Source organism: Pavona decussata, unplaced genomic scaffold (assembly GCF_977016875.1).
Source record: "Pavona decussata unplaced genomic scaffold, jaPavDecu1.1 SCAFFOLD_77, whole genome shotgun sequence".
NCBI lineage: Eukaryota > Metazoa > Cnidaria > Anthozoa > Scleractinia > Agariciidae > Pavona > Pavona decussata.
In genome coordinates, this window is record NW_028145495.1 from 94,387 (window position 1) to 115,629 (window position 21,243).

Sequence of the window (21,243 nt, forward strand, 5' to 3'; positions counted from 1 at the left end):
TCGGCTAGTTGCAATCAACAAACGACAATTCCTTAATCGACGACGGGTTATAACTTGCCCAGAACGCGCGGCGTGACCGTTGCCTCGTTAAAGATGAACACGGCTACGAGACCGCGAAGACAAATTTTCGTTCGTCCAAGAAGTGAAATAATTACCGTGTTAGATTGGCAGCAGGTTTCTAACGAAAAGCCTGAACAATGGCGAAGTGAGACTTGCTTAGACGCTGAACTCTTCGAAAGCGAAGAGCGTAAAATCAAGTCTGGTTATGTATGTGGAAGTTATGAGTTTACTCACGAACGGAGAGAAGAACCAGAGGACAAGATGACGGACGAGGTCGCAGAAATACAAGAAATTCCAGAGAAGAATTCCGAGTTTAAACGAAGTGTTTTGACCATAAATCTAAAACCCACGAATGTTCAAGCCAAGCCGAGGATTGTCAAAGCGCAGTCGATGGCAAGTTTACCACAAAAAATGGAAAATGGCGGCAATTCACAAGAGAAGACTCCGGAAAAAAGTAGGCATGGTCGACGCAAGGGATCTCTCGACGTCTCGCTTGCAAAACTTCGACACGAAATGGTGAGTAAAATTGTTGATAATTAATGTTTAGCATAAGTGAAAAAGGCTTTAAAGAGATGTTTTATGAGGAAAATAATAAGTATCTTGTAGCTTGAAACACAATACTTTAACATAAACGTGAGCTTTAATAAGTTGCCCGTTATGCGAGAAACCAAATATAGTTTCTTCAATTCATTCACTACGCAGTAGAACCAATTCTGTTTTTTTCCATAAAAAAATTGTGCGTGCAATGCAGATATCTTTGCCCTTGTTCTTGCCGCCACGTATAAGCAACACAATAGCCTTGAGATTCCATAGAATTCGCATTTCACGTCTTTTGTTTCAGACCTAATTTTTGTGCATTATAAGTGTGAGTTTCTTTCAAATTCGCTTTTGTCTTAACATGCGAACTGCTTTTAATAAAACTACTTTTGTGCCAAATCGGTTTTATAGGTTTTACGCTTGAAAATTAAACAAGAATTAATCGCCTGATACATGCCCAAAAGTTGCAAGTGAATACATTTTCTCCGTGAGATCCACTAGAATTCAAATCAACATTGATTTTAAACATACGTGTGGTAGGCTGTCGTCTTTGTAAGCTTTTTGTATCTTTTCAAAAAGGTGACCTTTTGGCGGCTTCTTTTCATTTAACTTTGGCCAAAAACGACCGCAATTAGGTTACGTACAATTTTCGTGGGTAAAGTTTTCAGTTTTGGTACTCATCTTAAAGCGTTAAGTTTTTGCATGTCAAAAAAGTATCCTAAAAATTGAAACAGACATGATTGTACTACCCCGCTATATTCAACAACGAACTCACAATCATAATAGTCCTTTTTTTTTTGCCGGCCCAACAATCTAAAAGCCTTCGACGCGCAAGCATTCATAGATGTTGTGATTTCCGGCAACGTTGAAACACAGTGAACTAAGAAAAGAAATACAAGGCCCTTCTTCTACAACAATATTGAGGGGAAGTATTAAAACAATTTTGACCTGCAATTTGCCGTTATTGTTTCATTTTAGACATATACAAGAAAAGACACAACACTTGACCTATATTTCCTGCTATCTTGGGGAGCTGTGGGTTTCCCTTTTATTGTTTAAATTTTCCGGTAGTTTTTAACTACAAGTATGCCTTTAAACTAATTTTAACATGGCTACAACAGCATCCAATACGAAGTACAGTGCGACAACGACTCAACTGCGCCAAAAATATATTTTTTTATGCGTTGTTTGTCATGAACATATAAACGGGGACATGAATGGAAAATTTTTTACTTCATCTTTATCCAACAGAACAAAAGTTGTTTGTAGAAATTCCGACCTTTTTTCTTTAACGAAATCATCTTCCACGTACGACAAAATGCTTTTTCGTATTGCCTTTCCTGTTTTAGAAGAGCCGTTGCTTGTATAAAGATCTCAGGACGGAAAAAATATCCGCCCTTATTTCATTCTAAGACACTCGTTGGCTGGAAGAGACAAAAAAGATTCGTTGTAGGCGGGATGGTGTATCCGTTGTTTTATGTGGCCGATTATGCAGTAATTTAACAAATCGCACAAGGGGATTCCATGAATTTTTCACTTCTGTTTCGCATAAGGTTATGGCAAACAATACAGAGTCAATGCAGCTTTACCGTAAATCTTGCGCAAACAAACGGCATATCTTGGAAATTAAACATATTGTTACTAAAACATGCTCAGAATAACATCACGATGTCCTCTTATCACGTGTAAAATTCTGTCATTTTTCATTTCGTTTTGCGTCAAGGAACTGAGCGCCTGTTTGCGGAAATTCTTTATTTTTTGTTCTGAACTAAGAACAAGAGGATTCCGCGTATGTTCAATGTTTATTTTGCGTTGAGTTATGGATTATTTTCAATGTTTTGTATAGACCTCATTTTTCAGGCAATTGTAAAGGAAATTCGACCAAAAATGAGTCCACAGTTCAATGCAAAGTCCATAAAATCCATGAAGAAAAGGATCTGTTAATTTCTTTACCATTTTCGAAAATTGAGCAACTCAAAACTTGTGGATCGATCATGACAAGTGACTCATCTGATTACAGGCGAATCATCCTGAGGGAATCGTGTATGAAAAACTCGGTTAGTGTACAAAAAGAGAAGAATTTATATTTCGGGACGTAAGCTATTTTCTGTGGACTGCAGTTATCGCAGGTGAAGTTTTCGTTAGGAAGGAACCATGACTCTCGCCGGAATCATATATCTTTCTATAAATTATGTCTTTAAACAGCACCGAAATACATGACTTTGTGTAGGCTGTAAAGCAAACATTGAATCAATTTACTACTCACATGATGTCCTGCCTTAATCTTGTGGTAAACAAACGGCATATTTTGAAAATTAAACTGTTGTCACTGAAGCACGTTCAAGGCTTGAATCACGAAGGTTTGACGTAGACTCACAGATACCATAAGTGTCTTTGATAGAGTATTATCTCTCAGAGATGGCGATGTAACAATAGCAAAACACGTAGGTGCACGCGAGTTCCCGCGCGGGGATGTTTTTCGCGCGAGTGTGATTTGCTTTTCTCTCAACACGCAGCAAAAAAATCCTTTAGGGCCCGGGAAAAGTTGGTTTGCTCGAGGCGTACAGCTTTGCGGAAAGTTACCAACTCGCTTACGCTCATGTATACAATCAGGAGACCATAGCCTTGTGATACATTAGAATTTCGAATAATTTTCGTTCCACCATGTGCTTTCAAAACGTGAAGTAAGATATTGGTTGTGTATGATAGTGAGGGCAGTCATTCCAAACCTTGGCCAAACTTCAGAAATCAAGCTTTTCTTCGTTACATTTCACAAGTGTTACTTTCTGTTTTTATAGACCTTTGTCACTTGGAGCCATGTTAAGTCTCAGGAGCAATAATAAAAAGCTTTGTTTTTGCACGGCAAACCTCGCATTGAACTCGCGTCTGAGCGAGGCTTGCCGTGCGAAAACAAAGCTTTTTATTCTCCTGAGACTCAACATGGCCTCGCGTAACAAGGGTCTATATCAAATTTAAAACACAGTTTTGTCATGCAAACGATACACTTTCATAGCTTATACTTTCCTTGTGTTTCGTTATTCAGAACTCTCTAAGAAGACAAGACATGGAGTTGCTTGAGCAGCTCCTAAATTTAAACAACAGCATTCAGGATTTCAAGCTTTCCCAGCATGCCTCACTATTCGACTCCTCAGATGAATCCGACGACCCTGAGTTTCCCATGGAAAAACCGCTGAAACCGATGCGCTGGTACAGCCGAGGAAGCCTGGACTCTGACAGATCTGATCAGCTGGAGATAACCATGGAAAAACCGCTGAAATCAAAACACTGGCGCAGCCATGGAAACCTGGGCTCCAAACACCTCAACCATCCAGAGATCGCCACTAGCGACAAACCGCTAAAGCCGAAGCGCTGGCGCAGCCGTGGAAGTTTTGGATCTGATCATTCAGAAGTAGCCAAGGAAAAACCGCTGAAACCTAAGCGCTGCGTCAGCCGAGGAAGCTTGGAATGTGAATACGGCCATACCGGGATTGCCATGGAAACCGTGAAAAAGCCACTGAAATATAAGCGCTGGCACAGCCGAGGAAGCCTGGGCTCCGACGAATCCGACCACTCAGAGGTAGCCATGGAAAAACCGCCTAGGCGAGGAAGCCTGGGCTCGGACGGAAGTGATTATCACAGCGCGTCCAGTCGGTCATCAATTGCAAGCGGAAGTAGTCCTTCACTTAGCGGAAGTGATGTTGCAAGTTATGACAGTGGACACGAGAGTGGTGCTGGGCTAAAGTCTTGCAGGAGACAAAGTAAAGGAAAATTTGGATCAGGGGACCTGAGGCGAGTTTCCTTTGGTAATATCATAGAGCGAAGCGGAAGTGAAGTTTTCCTGAACAGAAGTGAGGTCATGTTTCCGGCGCAAACTGTTCGGCGCAACTCCGATTTTCGTGTGGCCGAGATCAAATCGATCCGGACTCTAAGCAAACGACAAAGTACGATATGGTAATAATTAGCTACTACTGTGAAATAAATCTAATATTGACTGCAGCCTGTGAATACAACCGCCTTTTATCGTCCACTCACTCATCCGTTTCATTTATATAGCGCGCAAGGTCGAAAGCTAAAAGAAACAAACTCACAATTGAAAAACAAAGGGCAGTAAAGGGAAGTACTTTCAGGGGGATATGTACACAGTCATTTCAGCCACACAGCCAAACATTCGAACCACGGAACACGCGGCTCATCGTTTGAAAGTGGGCGATACAAGATAGCTGTATTCTTATGGTTACAGATCATATTCGTAAATGACCACAGGAAGATTGCGTGTTTCAATTTTTAAGGTCACAAGTCCTCATTGGTTCAACTTTAACAAGAACTCTGTTTCTATTTTTTAATGAAAAACCCCTGTAACTTCTCATTAAATATAAAGGAATAGAATTCAGCTGAAAAAGTGCAACATTAGCCGATTTTAAGGTGGTATAGTCAGTTGTCGTTGGTAAATTATCTACTTCGACGGTCATTTACGAATGTGTTCATAAATATCTCGTGTCCTCTTAGTATGGTATATTTAGAGTTGGCCTGGATATGTCCAGAAATGCACGCTAATGAGATGTATGATACACATCACAGAGTGTCCCCTACCCTAAATTTTTACTAAAACACAAATAATTCTGTCAAACATAAAGCCATATGAAAACGACAAAAAGGTCTGTCTTATATAAAGTACTCAAAATCAGGGTTAGGTGCATTTCTGGACAAAAGTGGGCCTGGGCCGACCATTCTGTTAGTCAGAGTGGAATACAGTACGTGGTATGACAAAATTTAGTCTTGTTTAATTTCGCGAGTGACGAAATGATACGAGCAGACTAAATGGCTTATCCTTGATTTTAATATAGGGGCATTAGACGGGATAGTTCGATGGGAGTTAGTTATAAAAGGAATTTTTTTTAATAACAGATTCATCGCTGAGCATATTATAGGATAGGCTATGCATGGATAAAATTCAAGGAAGCACATTTTCGTGCAGTACCTAAATTTTTCGAGAATTCTTCATACAGAGCGTAGCGTGAAGACACATGCATGCGTGTCTATGGTTCATTTGGTGTATTTGGGTCAATAGGGCCTTGATGAAACAATTATCAATGTCAAAAATATTTAGAAACTGGTAATAACCAAACAAAAAGTATATCATAATTATAGAAACCAACGATATACCTTTTTATTCTTATTTAATATTAAGCTTATCATCGGTTATGTCAGATTTGGTGCATTTATTTGGCAATTTAATTGTTAGTAGCTGAGACAAGTCGTAAAATTTGACGAAGCGGGACTCATATGAGACCGATTGTGTAAGACTACATGAAGTGTATTTATTCATGGACTCTTGAATTTTGTTTCTTCAGTTCGCTTTGAAAAAAAAAATGGAGATGTAGTTTTGACTAGTTATTTGCTTGACATGACAAGAGGTCGGCAATTTTGTCAACAAGCTTTGCAAATGAAATGACAAATTCCATGTTTTAACGCAATCACTGATCCTAACGTGACTGGGCCCGCAGTTCTCAGTCGTAGTTGGTCAGTAACGTTGCTAAGTAACGAGACATAAACTCTATGACGACATTCACTGAGGGTGCATTTACTGAGGCATATTCCAGATATACCAAAACCAACCGGAATGCAAATTATTTTGATCTTGGCTACTTTCCGTTGCTTGCAATTCGGCGCGGAACAACTTACTTTTAGAAAAGTCGGAATAGGCCCCAAATCGCATCCTTAGAAGTCAGTTTAACTTTTCTAATATGTTGTTAGAGGAGTTTTCTTTTTCCTTTTTTTTTTTTTTTTTTCGGATGTTAACATTGCCATGTAAGAGTATTCTGTGATGTGAAACAAATATACCTATATAACACAAAAATGTAACAAGCAAATTATATTTTTGTTGGACAAGTCATAAATTTTGACGAAACTAGACTCACACAAAACCGAACGTGTTAGACAATATAAAGTGTTTATTTTTTCCTGAGTTTGGCTCAGGTCATTGCCGGGTCACTAGGTATCCGTTGTTTTTGTTTCTTTGTTAGGGTATAAAATAGCAATCGGGTTTTGCATTATAGAGTTGTTTTAGCTATTCATTTGCTTGATACGACAAGAGCCAAACACTGAATTTTATTGACAGGCTTCGCAAATGAAATAATTGACGAGATTGAGCCCGCGGTCTTAAGTCGTTAGTGTAGTTTGCCAGTGGCGTTGCTAAGTAACATGACATAAACTCTACGGAGGAGGCAGATATCGTTTAGTTATTTTAGGCTGCTTGATAATTACAGAGAGAAACATTCTGGTTGAAACGCAAAAAGAGGCTCCTCAGGCATCCTAAGTGTTCAGTTTAACTTGTAATATGTTGCTACATTAGTTTATCTGACTAAGCATTGCCTAAGTATATTCTGTAACCTAAAAAATATATATACTTATAAAATCTAAAATTAAATTAACAAGTAAATAGGCTATTTCCGAGTTGCTTTGAACCTCATTATGAAAGGGAGGTGTCATACATAGTTTTTATTATGAAATTCAGTTTTCATTGATATGCAAACAAAACTAATTTTCATCTGAAAAGCTTTGCACCTAGCCTTGCTTTTCATAATGAGGTTCACAGCAACTCCGAATGGTCTATTGTACAGTAAAGAATGTGAAATAGAGATTGGGGTATCTATTCCTTCCAAATCTTAGAATTGCCAGTCGCCAGTCCTCTTAACTAGCAGACATCTCTTTAATCTCGTACCCAGAGTCCTCATGGTCTTTGGCCAGCAGTTGGTTGCCAGTAGAGACTCTGGGGAAATTGAAAAAAAAAATTATTTGATTGGCTGCGCTGTAACGACTCTGTATCGTTTTACCGCAGAAATCCTCCATTGAAAACCTTCCATTACCCAGAGTACAGACTCTCTTTGGAACCAACCACTGGCCAAAGAGCGTAAGGGCTCTGGGTACTAGTTTAAAACATCTCTTGTATTGGTGCATTGATTGCTTTGTTCATTTTATTTGACACGGAAATTCTGCTCCTTCAGCTAGTCTATTTACATTTCCTTACATTTTATGGTGTTTTGAACTAAGGAAAAATTAGTATTTTAGTTCCCCAATATTGTCTGTTTTCTCCTTACATAAATAGAAATAAAATATATCCATCATTTTGGTGACAAGCTTGATATGTTTAGCTACACAGCGTTTAGGTAAAATTTATGCGTCAGTCGCACTTCCGTCGCGTTCAATTTAACTCAAGCCCTGCTGAAAAGATAAGGCGATAATCGCAGTCACGAATCAGTGCAATAAACGGCACACAAACAACAAGAAATACACTTTACTTCCAGATGTGAATGGTCTGAAAGTAAAACAGAATGCAAAATTGATTCTTATCTTTAACTTGAAAGGAAACCTTTTCTTTTGAAATAAATTGACGTTCAATTGTTGGAACCACAGTTTTAATTTAAATTTCTATTAGAAAACACGAAAATGATATTTGCATGTCAGTCAAACAGGGATTTGCTTATCGCCTGTTTTGTTTTTTGCCTTTAAATCTCTAAAGCGTCACCACTTTAGATTTCATGAGGTCCAATTACTATCCAATTATATCATGCAATTTCCTAAAGAATTATTAATGTTTTGAGAAGATATATCAAACTCTCGAAAGCGTGTTTCATCCGATTTCCAAAACACCTCGAAGTTGGTTAAAAAGGCTCGGCTGTGCCTCGTTTATTCAACTCACTTCATAATCCTTTGAAACACTCTTCTTCGTGTTTGAAATATTACATCCAGTGGTTTGTATACTTTGGGACATTTCGGTCAGTACCTCCAAGTTCAATGCCCTATAATTATTCCACCGCCGGATCACGCTGTCCTTCTTGCCTTCTATCAAACAACCTCCTACGTTATCATAACTTTATGAAAAATCATTTTCTCTTGTTGAAAAGGTCAATAACTAAACGATATACAGCAAATAAGATTCTCGTATTCATAGTGGATCACAACCTTGAGCGTACCAGACTGGCATGTCAGCCGTCATATGACGCACGCAACGGGAAACAGGTTATAAAAGGAAAATCTTCAATCTTGTCGTTGGGACACTTAGTCAGGGAAGAAAAGGAGGGCTAAGTTGGAGGGACGCTTGGGCCAAAGCTACTTGTTTCGTCTTAATTTGACATGCACATGCAAAACAAATTGCATGGACTAAAAGTCATTGGGTGTGCAATATAGTATGCATATAGTATGTTGAGGCGCACTTAGCCCTCCGACAACGCGCATGCGTTTTCACCGTCCGCATGCACAGGTGCTGTTTAGGCACTTCCGTTTTCTAAAGATTGCGTTCAACCGTTACGTTTGCGGATTTGGACGTCATTCGCGTGGCCAGAACATAGACTTAAACGGAAAGAAAAGTTTCCGTTTTCAAACGAAAATTATTCCGTCAGCGTAGACGGGACCTTCGACTTGTCACAAAGGAAGGAATATGTGACAGTCTCAACCCTCCCTCACTCCCCCCCTCCCCAAAAAAATTCTCCTTGCCCCTTTGTGCGGGTGAAAACAACATTGTTGGGGTGTATGGGGGTGTTCAAGGAAGTCCCCTTCTTAACGTAAAAATTCCCAAGCCTTGACGGCCATTGTAGCTTTGGATAAAGAAAATGACAATAGAAAATTGCTTTACTGGTGAAGCTTTTAATTTTTTCTCTTCTAAAGGAAAGCAAAACGTAGCAACTGACTCAGTCGAAGACATAAGGAAGTCGTCATTGCCCAGCTTTTCGCAAAATGACATCTGAACTACGGTAAAACGTGACCGGAACGCAGATAGCATGCTTAAATTAAATGCTAAAAACTTGTGATGTTTTTAAACAATAACATGTAAAACAGTTCGATAACTGGGGAAAAATATATGATTGACATCTGTCGCAATATTTAAGCGATTTAACTGGTGGAAGCTAGGAAGTTTGACGTCTATTGCATGCAATACAAATTCATGACGCAATTATTACAAAAATACGTGCGTTGGGAGAGCGCGCCTACTTAATTCGGTATTTCGCAATATTTTTCCCCGTTCAGATTTTTGAAAGAGCGCAATAAATGCAACTTTTTAACTTAAACAGACAGGAAGCGGCTTTCGGTGGACTTTATCTCTCACAGTTGGCCTGATCTGAAAGATTGAAAACAAGGTAAATAGGACTGCATTAATTCTAAGCACGCTGCTTGGTTGCACTCGTTTTTCGGCGGTTTATTGATTAATTTGAAGACGGTTTAAGGAAGCTTGAATTCGATTTATAAATGTCGGCGAAAAATTCCCGCCGCCCGCCCGCATTCTCCGCCATGGCAATTGTGTTATTTGGATACTTCAATGAAACTTGTCCAAACCTAGCTGCATATTCAAGTCAGTCGATATCAGAGGCACCCTGACGGCTCATTTCGGTTGAATATCTGTTCGAAAAGACATTACCCACCTCGGAAATTCAAATTAAATTGTGAAGAAAAACTATAGTTTTCCTTAGTGCACGGTCCCCTCAAAAGTTCACAACGCTAAAGAAGGGCAAATACGTCGCTTCGCGGGCGAAAAAACGCCGGATAACATTTTCGGAACGCCAACAGTAGCTTGTAAATTTGGAGAATATGGTCGTTTCCTAAAATTTTCAAGACTTTAAATTATTTTCAGCTAAAAAATTAATCCGAAACTGTGTTCAGCTTACACAACTTTGCCATCGAGAAGCCATAAAATAATGCATGCTACAATTCAGGAAACAATATTTGAACTATTTCGCTTCAATGATCTCGATATATGCCCCAGCCGATACCATAACATCCAGTACTGTATTTACAATTCACCATATACATCTGTCGTCATTTTTAATTCTTTTGTTGGTATAAATAGAAACGAGGGGAAAAATTACCATAAAGAAAGTTCAAGCCTGCGGTGATAGAGTTTGCCAGGCCTTCGTTGCAACTTGTCATCATACTTAACTCAGGCCCATTCAACATAGTTTTATGCCTTCCAAGCTCGTTTTCAGCCCTTTTAATGTATTTTTGACAGTTTTATTTGTTAGGATTCGTTGGCTGAATTTTTATGTCCGGCAAAAAGTTTTAGGGAACACAACTCCATCCCCAGAATTTACGCCAGCGGCTGTTGGCTTTCCAAAAATCCAAGCTCGTCTTGTTGTTTCGCGCTCGTAGCGGCGGTTTTCTCCCGTCAAAAACGAGAGAATTTAATTTTCCTATGTTACGAAATCTTAGCTGGCATTACACCAAAGAAAACGTCAGGTTTTTTTTTCACAGTAAAGTCCAAATTTTGTAAGGCGATTTAGCCCATCCGAATACTGAAATATACCACCAAAAAAGAACGGCTATTGTTGGGTATCACTGATTACCACGAGTGCAAGACAATATGCGATGATTCCATGTTTTCAGTTTTAAACTTTCACAATACTGCTATTCTTGATAGCTGTAATTTAATTGGTCGCAACTGCAACTGAGGATTTCTTCCATAGACTTAGAATGGCCATATATTTGTGGCCTATCACGGGAGCTAGCGCTGAACGATGGGAAATTAGTGTTCAATCTCTTTTATTTCAATCTTAATGAAGAGAACAAGACTTTTAAATTTGAAAGACATGTTTTGGCAACCCCTGTGCCATCGTCAGTTTTCATCCTTTCACCGATAGTATTTCATCCTGGACTAAAAGTTACCCGGGAAATTACTGCTCGATAGCTGTCAATAAAAGCTAACGCTTCAGGCTTTCACTAGCCTCCCGCGTGGGAGGCTAGGCTTCCACCGGATCTGAAAGACAGAGAATTTGAACTTCTTATATTTTTAAAATAATTATTCCACGAGCACGCGTTGGAAATGAGATGATAGCCCCGGAGTAGCGCGAGTTGGCTATAATCATTCTATATTTAGCAAGCGTAAGTGGAACAACTGTTTTATTAAAACAACCAAGAAATATTACAAGATCTTCCCGATTTCACGGCGTCATAAGAGCGACCAGGAGACGTTTTAAAAGCTGTTATTTCTCATGCATGGTATCATGATGTCTGATATTCCACGGCCACTAAGCCAATCAAAACACTGGAATTGTATTTTTATCCAATGATGCAGTAGTTAATAATGTCGAATTGCCAGACCGGTCAGTTCGTAAACGGAATGCAACAATTTTAAGGATAGGTTAATCGTGTTAAGGCTGATATCGCATCATATCAGATCACATGTCACATCGTGAACCATTTTTTTTTTTAGTTCGTGCATGAAATCATTCAAATGAAAGCTACTGAGCAGTACTTTCCTGTGGTGAAGTTAATTATGCTGTACAAGGTGATTCTAATATCTAATACGTTTATATGCTTTATTATATCTCTCAGTTAGTACGTGCAGGGTGATTGGTCAATTTTGCGGGCCGTATTTCACTGTACGGCCCGCTAAATTTGGAAGTTTCCTTTCCCGCACGCCCGATTAACCACAGACATATAATGAATATCTTACTAAACTCGTTTTCTCGGTCGGTACTGTAACTTACGGATCCTCGTGTTTTCCTGTTGATTTACGGCCCGGGCGCTTTGCTCTTGGGCCATAAATCAACGGGAAAAAACTCGGCCCATAACTCACATTGTACGGACCTCGAGCTCGGTTGGTAAGAGGTATGGGATCATGTGTATTTTGTGCACATATCGACCGACACTTGACCGATGTATCGGTCGACATATCGACCGACACTCGGCCGATATATCGACCGAGATATGTCGATCGGCACGTGATCCGAGGTATGTACAATCTTTTTTTTTTTTTTTTTTTTTTTTTAACTCTTTGTTATTCAACTGACGTACTTTTCCGTGGTTTTACGCATTATGCTGAGTTTCAGCTTTTAATACTGTGGACGAAACCTCTAAAGTGTGACCATTTAAGTGTAAACTAAAAGCAGAACTTTTCCTTACTGTTTTTTGTTGTATTAGGTGGCTGTCAATCACTTTTGCGCCGAATATGAAACATGTCCTTAAATAAAGTGTTTCAATTGAACTGACTACAGCCAAGGTAATTTCCTGTTACAATTATTAGCTTGTCGGGTCGTGTAGGTAAAACCTAAGCTTAACAGTAAGAAATGTGAGGAACAAAAAAAGTATGCCCAAAAGGTATCAACCCGCTGTAAAACTCTTGGTTTGAACCTACAAGATAAACGACTCTAATCCAGGGATCCAAAATATCCTTTCGTGTTAGCTTCTCAAGGAGAAGTCCCGTGACGTTTTGGAGCTACGGATAATTATTCCGGCTGTCAAAACACTCAAATAGCGCCAGGTGTTTTCGCATTTCAAACTTGCTTGTTTGCTTTGCAACCCAAGTTTTTCCGGTGTGGAAAAATAACTAAATTCAAAAGAAAAAAAGGGTTCGCGCAAAGGAGTTTTCGTATTAAAGTCGGATCATTTTTTCCTGAAAGATGGTTTTTAATTTGGTGATTTTCACGGATTTTACCAAGTAAAAGTTAATTACTACTTGCAACTTTGCCTAATTGCTATTTTGCTTTCTAACCTGAGTAAACAAATAACCAACCAACCAAATCCCCCTTCATTGAAAAACATTAAGTAATTGCATCGATATAGCAAATTTCATTTCACTTTTTTTCGCGCATGCCGGGGGCAATTCGGATCTCTAAGAGAAAGACAATTACAAAATATCAAACAAATTTACCGGGCCTGGCTTGTACGGGAGGCGAGCTACGACGTTTCTTCCTGGTAAGTTCAACAAAACTTGCTTCATGTTGCTTGTCACCACAAAACAGGAAAAATTTTGTGTTATGCAAATTTTGTTGCGTTCCCATTTTCTGTTTGTAAATGCCACCTTTTCGGCATATAGATTAGTAGCTAAAGGATCTGTTCGTCCTTTCGCTCAAGTGGGCATTATGAAGGATTAAATATGCCTCATACCTACCCAGTGTTGAACTTCTACATGTTGTTTTTGCCAGACGTTTTACCACAAAATTTCCAACCGAAGTTCTTAGCGAAAAGATTCAGCTGATATTCCGAGAGCGAGGTGAGTATTTGTCCATTCCATCAATCGCAGTTAAGCGACTAAATCTCACCGAATGAAAAGTTGTACCAGCTTTTAGTTAGGTTCAGTTTTTTCTTGTTTTCGTTTTTAAAGGTTTTTAACCGCCACTAAGGGTTTCGTACCTGATTTGAATTTGTTGCGGATTAAATTCTACGTAGCCGAAAGAACTTGGGGATTGAACCTTGCTGGGCCGATGAGTGCAAAGAGCTGGAAGGTGAGTTTTAAGATTACACCTTACAAATTTTCTTCGTAGCAACGAACTGTTTGTAGCTTTAATTTCAGCGTCGCTTCCTTATTTACGTTATTATTCTACATGTCTGTGATACTCCTCCTTACGCAAGATGGTGACATTGTGTAAATGTCGTCCCTTGCCGGCTGCTAAGTGCCCGGCCGTGCTATATACAGGAACATAAAGTTTAGTGCGGCGATAAAACGTCAAATTAACGCGTTCGCCTGTTTGTGACACCACGATCTCTGTGATCGAATCGTCGTTCTTAGCGCTAGCTTATCTTATCATGCATACAAGAAACGAAGCTCTTTACTTATGCGTTGACTTATAAAAGGATATTTTCAGGATTAAGGGAACGCCATTTTGACCAGAGTGATTATGACGGCCTCAGTGGTAATTTCCAAGGCGATATTTGATTTATTTCACGGTTACCTGAGGGAAAACCTTTTTTTTTCTATTTCATTCAACAATTATTTCATTCAACAAATATTCATCTCCTTGGAGGGATAAATGTGTATCAATGTTTGGAAATTGGTGTGTTTTGCCCAAATGTTTGTGAAAAGAGAAAACCTTGCTACGGTTGATACCAAGGAACTGACTTACGCGATCGTTGGAAAGAAAGCGTAAATGTCAGTTCGGAAAATGAATTTCAGTGTACCTAGAAATAAATTTACATAAGGAGTTTTTTACTTTCGATGGCTTTCGCGAAACCTAAGCTTTCAATTTAAAATCCATTAAATTACTTCATGGCGTTCGCACACGTAGGACCTCCAGCTTACAATATTATTACACAGTTGCGCGAAATTCATTTACACTTTTGACTTTGTTATGACATAATTAAGCTACCGAAAATGGGGAAACTCTTTTTGGAGCTTGAAGACCCCGTTCTGTAGCTTGACGAAATCTTCATCGGCTTTGTATTTAATTAATGAAAGGTAAATGTTTTCGAGGTATTTCGCGTTTGTCGCTTGTGTAAACATTTTGGTGTAGCGTGGTGTTTAAAGCCCGTGGAACCTTAAAGGGTTGATTTTATGTGATAATGCACGAAGTTAAGCTAGAGAGCGGTAATAACAACGCGAAAAAATAATATTCGTAAGCCCTAAGGGTATTAGACTTGCACGTGAATAATTTACATAACATGACAATCGGCAAGGAAAACGTCATGTCAAAATTAATGGTCGCTTAGACAGGTAGAATTTAGACTACCCGGACAGCTCCAAGATTACAACAGCACTGGAAAATTCAAAAGGGAGACCCTTACTGTCGCGGATACTGACCAGGTTTGTGAATTTTCTAAAACTTTGCAAGCAAATAACGCGATTTCTTGTTCATAACCAATGAAACCTCTGCTTCTTTTCGAGTTGCCTTTCAAAATATTTTCTTGCCAAAAGATCATATCAAACGAGATGGGCTCTTTTACTGGTTGCCTAGAAACAAGACTTTGTTTCGTTTTGGAAAATCTTTTTCAGTGTTAGTGTTGTGGAGAGAAAGATATGATGGGGAAAAAACTAACACCGTTACCCCAAGGAGCTTTAATGTCGCGATTTCAGAGGAAATAACCATGAAATGCCTTACATAACTTTAGCCTCTATTTTCGCGTTTTTTTATTTCTTCATTGCGAAAATAAAGCACTTTTCAGGCGTCGTGCATGCACTTTCTTGTTGAAATAAATGGATCGCTGTAAATTTGAGTTTGACGCGTTTTGAATACAACCCAATTAGTGCGTCGACAGCTGCCTTGCATATAATAATCCGAAAAATTAAATCCCGTGTCGGAAGTGGAACGATTTGGTTCCAAACGTCCTGTGTTACTGCTGTGCGGAATTGAATTCACAAATTAGAAAGACATTTTAAAATATTTTATTTATAACTTCACCAGTAGAAGCATTAGATTTTACATCGAGTGAAAACGGGCAAACATAAGCATAACCGGAAGCATAAGAAAAAGGATTTTATTTTTTTATGCATATGCTTACATAAGACGGAGGTGTTTTCATGTACCACTCTTGTGCTTATATCTGTACTTACCAGCGTTTCGTTTCAGTAAGATATCTTTTTGGAAAGCTTTAGCTGCAGTTCAAAGATTCGGACTAATTTGTGATGAAAATGGGAATTTTCTTTGGCAAAATACCACCTCGAACTTTCGTGGTACTGGAAAAATAATTCCTTTTGTTTTCAATCGAACGGACATAAGTGCCGCTTAAAGCCTATGGCTTAAAGTGCAAAGCTAGCTAGCATTTTCGGGAAGCCAAGAGCAGCTCGAGAATTCGAGAAATAACATTCTGTTCCCAAAAAATTTCAGGGCCTTAAATTTTCAGCTAGAGAATCCAAACAGTGCTAGCTCAAAAAAAATGATACCTTGAAAAGGCCATAACTGACCATGGAACGCAGGAAACAGCATTTTAAGTATTTTGGGGAAGTATTCTCGTTGAGTGCTCGTAAAATCCGTAATCATGCATGAATTGATTCGACCGGAACCAAGTCGTCCTACAATCGAACGCTCTTTGTAACAATCCTTTTATGTTTCTCACATTTTTTGCATTCAGCCCCCGAGGAAAGTTTGTATTGCAAACCGAAATATCGGGCAAACATTTTTTTTCTAATATATTTCAGTTTTTCTAGCCTTTGTTGTTTATTTCTATCCGAAAGGTTCGCCATCTATGCCGTTTGGATCAGTCTGCCGTCTGTATTTTGAACCCTCCTTGCCACGGTTTGAAAAATTTAACTACCAGACGTGATTTTTAATCAACACTCTTTTTTATATAAGAATTTATTCTATAAGAATATCGACGTTGAAATTTGCGAAATTTTAAGAATATTTTAAGAATAAACCCCGAGGCTGAGATTTTGAAAAGAATATAATTTTTTGTGTTAAAAATTTGTAAATACAATACTACAATTATATGTTTTTATCTAAACCGTATAAAAATTTTTCCTTTCTCTACTGAAATGGAAATTTCAAAACTAGCCAATAAAACGATAAAAACATGCACTTGTCAAATGTTCGATGCTAATGTTCGGTACATGTAATACGTATGCATGGTATACAGCACAAAAGACATAAAGTATCATGATAAATGTTTCCTTTTTAAAAAAACAAAACAAGCCAAACAACAACGCTATAATCTTAAAATATTCAATAAGAATATTCAGCCTGGGCCGGCAAAACAATATTCTTGTTAAAAAAGAGTGTATTTTGAAAAACAATCGCTCTCATGGTACTGTGATAAAGCTCCTTTACCAAACAACAACGGCAATTGAAAAAAAAGTCGGCATCCAACGCATTTCATTTCGGTGAATGTCATTTCGGAAGGCCGCCTAACCGTAATCTGCTCAGAATTTTGGTTTCAGTTGTAAAGAAAATCTCAAGTTTCTGTCGGCAAAATGAAAGCTCAAAGTTTCGTTAGAATAGACAACTAATTCCTTTCGGTTTCGGAGGGGCAAATTTGTCGTTAAAGATGCGAAAAAAGGTTGGCTGTTTGCAGCATTTTCGTACTGAAGCCAAGAACATCTCGCAAATTATCAATTCGGGGAATAAGATTCATATTCCCTAAAACTTTCTGCCACTTAAATTTTCAGCTAAAGCACTCGAACAGATAAAACTGAGTCAGCTCACATAAACTTGCCTTTAAACGCCACAAAGCGATCTGGAGACACAAGAGACAACATTTTAAATATTTTTCTAAACTGTTCTAGTTGGACGCCCCTAAAAATATGCCACTGTTGTTATTAAAGAATTTCGCATTAGCTGTATGTTTGTCAAAAAAGCTCTTCAAGCTGTGTCTTTTAAAAATTTGGTGCCATTTGGAACTATTCTCATGCTGACAATTGCTGTTTTCCTATTCTGAAAGCTTTCAAATGATTAGTGAAATCCCTGTGATTGTCATGCAAACCGGATGAAGATAAAAAAAACTCCCCTTTTAGAGAGCTTTTCTGATTTTACTTAAAAAATGCTTGAGCGGTTTTTATACTAAATCTCGTCTTTGCGAAAGATGTTGCTCCTTTTAAACGTGCATGCGTCCCTTTGCTTTCAGAGTGGAAATTCATTCGTCAAGCTCAGCACTGACCGAAAGGATTGCAGGCTCTGTGGAACGAATGTCAAATGTGGCAAATTTTTTATTTCGCTATTGCTCATTCACCCGGCTAAATTTGGCAGGCGTCAGACACAGTTTTAGCAAGCGACCCACATCACAAAACTGGGCTTCGAAACATGTTACGTCGGTTAAAGGCTGATGAAGGATTCGTTTTTGGGGAGTAATTGTTAACCCTTTAAGCTATAATGTCAACTAGTATATTCTCCTCACTCTTATGTATTCATTCCTTATGGTTTTAGTTGGGAGAATTTGTTTTAAAATCATCCATTTTATCTTTGGTGATCATTTCGTTTATTCTCATAACGTGAATGTTTTATCAAAAGCTGATATTGTAAGGAGAAGCAAGACGCTGATCACCATTGAAGTTTCAAAGGCCCTATGAGTGCGAGTTTTCTCCAGTCGTTCCCTGTCTTTCGAAGGATTTTCTCGCTCGTTTTCCGTCCTCAGTAAATCACCTTCAGTTGAGGGATCCAAAAGAGCTCTCGAAAAAATACTTCAGAATTCAGAAAATGGTTGCATAAAACTAAACAATAAGCAAGGAACCGCACAACGAAAATGCTGCAAGTATACGCAGGATCTGTAAAAGATCTAATCAGCCAAAAATATAAATGACTCAAATTAATTTCTGCAAGGCTGATCGGACTGCGTAGAAAACTTAACACGACAGCGACATGATAGAGACCAAACCGAGAATGAACAGAATGCGACAACCGTGGACAGCTGTTTCGAGCTGGTTGGCTCTCATCAGCACGGTGTAGCACAGTAAAAAGTAGAACAACTCCCACTTATGTTAAACGGGTAGTGTAATTTATTTTAGTTTCACTTTAGTATACTTGATGCTTTGGAAACGTTTCATTGACGCAGTAGACACCGATACAATCCATACTCGCTTCAATTTGTGATAACAAACAAGTTGAAGAGATAAGAAAGGAGCCTGTGTAAGATAACAACAGATGACCTCTATCGAATAAAAATGTCCTGCTTCTACATGATAGAAGTTAAGTTTGAACCATCCACGACCATTTCGAGACCATCATGCCAGTCTCTCAGACTGTCGTGTTATCGAAGTCAATCGTCGTCGCAAATTCGATTTCGTCAGAAAAGAGCTCAAATTAAGCCAACCAATAAAATTAAAATTTGTAGATCATCAGTCGTCATCCTTAATTTTCCTAGTTGAGATCGAGCTTGCTGTCCGACTTGCTGCTTTTTTTTTTTTGGGGGGGGGGGGGGGGCGAATCGGTGGAACAGGCGAAAAGTACTAACTGAATCAGTCATAATTTCACATAGGATCACTGTAATGATCTCAGTGTTACAAGAAAGGAACAACGTAAGTAAACAGCTTTACCGCAGAAAACGTAATGGTTTATAACTGCGCAAAGATCAGAGCTTGCTGTATTGTAATTTCGTACGGCTCTTTGGGTCAACGGTTGGTCGCCAGGAGAGACTCTGGAAAATTAAAACAAATTAAATGGTTTGATTGGCTGCCCCGTAACGGCTTGCATTGTTTCCTGCGGTAATAAAATTTCCAGTACCCCAGAGTCTCTCCTGGCGACCAACCGCTTGCCAAAGAGCCTGAGGACTCTGGATACGAGATTGGCCGTAGGTGTTATATCCACCATGGGGACAACTTTGCTGTTGCATTAGATTTTTAACCCTTTTAAGCCCCCCCCCCCCCCCCCCCCCAAACCCACTGTTTTCCGGATATTCCTTCGATTACTTCTTTGGAGAAATTCTTTAAAGATCAAGACATATTATTTTCGGTGATTATTTTCTTTATTCTCATAACCTAGATGTTTAATCAAGTAGTGGTCTTGTAAGGAGAAAGTATATGCTAATCACTTATGGCACTTATGGGGCTTAGAGCAGTTTCCAATTGAGTGTCGTAAAACCAAAACCAAAGTAATTACTCTGGATGTAAACAAATTACAACGGATGTAAACAACACAACGAGCCAATCAGAATTCGAAGCAAATACATGTAACTGGCGCCAAGCGCGAGAAAAGGCGTGCGAGCGAGGCACGATTGGTTTTGGTTTCACATCTTATTGGTTGAGAAAGTGGCGCGAGTTTTATCAACCAATCACAGAGGGTAGTAATGCAAAACCAAAGCAAAAACGCAATTACTTTCGACACTCAATTGAAAACCGCTCTAAAGCTAAGGGTTAATCCTGTGCGGTGGCTAGTGCAATTGCAAATTAATCGATTACCCAGAACAAGGTACAAACTAACAGTAGCCTAGGGCAAGTGGAGTGACAAGGAATCGCAAGTTTGAAAGTTGGATAGCTAAACGGTAAGGGTGATCCGACATCCATGGCAAATATTCGATATCACTCGATACTCGTGAGGTTTCCCTGAAAAGTACAGAATCGATTCTTACGAAAAAATATCGGTTGTTTCAACACTGCACATGTGACTACTTGGAATATGTGTCAAGCTGTGTTCGGGGAAATTCTGTTTACAATGAACGTAATTTTTGTTTTCCCAAGTATACAACTGTTTTCGTGAACACAATCAACATTTTGTTTGTGTTTGTGCTGTTTGTAGACCTTACGCAGAAATGGCTGACATTTTAAGATATTTTTATCTGCATCCAAATTACTGAAATTAGCACCACTACCCTCGTTCAGTTTAAAATATTCTTTGATATTTGAACCCAAGAGCGAGTTTAGTAAGGTTCATTTAAATGCAAACAAAAGAATATTAAAAAACATTTTAGCCGTTTTTGCATAGGGTCTCTTTATACTTCATACGGAGTTTCGCAACCGAGACGACTTCTTGATAGCCTGGGCACTACCTTTAGTGATGACGTCACAATACAGAACATGGAGGATGGGTTGATGGAGTCATTAATTTTTTTTTTTTTGTTGCAAAAACTCATAACATTATTACATAAACAGGAAGAAACACGGAAATGCAGCATACAGAAGTAATTAGAGCTACATACAGGATACGAACTACAAACAAAAGGGTAATGTGCTTAGTTACGGCAAGAAATGACATATCAGTAAGTGTCGGAACCGTATCGTATCGATTTGGAAAACTCTTATGGGCTCAACGTTAGTACACGGATTTCCAACTAGATGCAAGTTGAAAACAATCATTTAAATGCAGGGCTGCATGCCTTCGCGCGCTGTATTTGAAAATTAAGCAACACCCGAGGCCGAATTTTTTCGACTTGCGTTGTGTTAGTCATGGGGCCAAGGGGGAAGCAGGAACTTGCGTCGAGTTGTTTGCAAACTTGAGCACGGTCAAGGTTAATGCACGTCATCACAAGTCACCACAAGTACACGCTCGTCCCCGGAGAGGTACTCCTTCGGATGTTTTG

General features: G+C 38.9%; 2 protein-coding genes across 4 annotated transcripts in view; both read left to right on the forward strand.

Moving 5' to 3' along the window:
* LOC146476364 (uncharacterized) lies at positions 1-7,721 on the forward strand. The gene is made up of 2 exons (XM_085114535.1): positions 1-576; positions 3,641-7,721. The coding sequence occupies exons 1-2, from the start codon at positions 94-96 to the stop codon at positions 4,550-4,552; spliced, it is 1,395 nt and encodes a 464-aa protein (XP_084970661.1). The 5' UTR covers positions 1-93; the 3' UTR covers positions 4,553-7,721.
* A 1,877-nt stretch (positions 7,722-9,598) lies between these two features.
* Positions 9,599-21,243, forward strand: part of LOC146476365 (regulator of G-protein signaling rgs-2-like) — a 31,888-nt gene continuing 20,243 nt past the window's right edge. Inside the window, exons 1-4 of one of the 3 annotated variants that reach the window (XM_085114538.1) lie at positions 9,599-9,731; positions 12,508-12,586; positions 13,512-13,579; positions 13,691-13,811. In XM_085114538.1, the coding sequence (XP_084970664.1) occupies positions 13,791-13,811 (21 nt within the window). In that variant the 5' untranslated portion in view covers positions 9,599-9,731; positions 12,508-12,586; positions 13,512-13,579; positions 13,691-13,790. Of the gene's footprint in view, positions 9,732-12,507; positions 12,587-13,143; positions 13,282-13,511; positions 13,580-13,690; positions 13,812-21,243 lie in introns of those variants that run through there. The other 2 variants (XM_085114540.1, XM_085114539.1) reach the window with 2 other exon arrangements.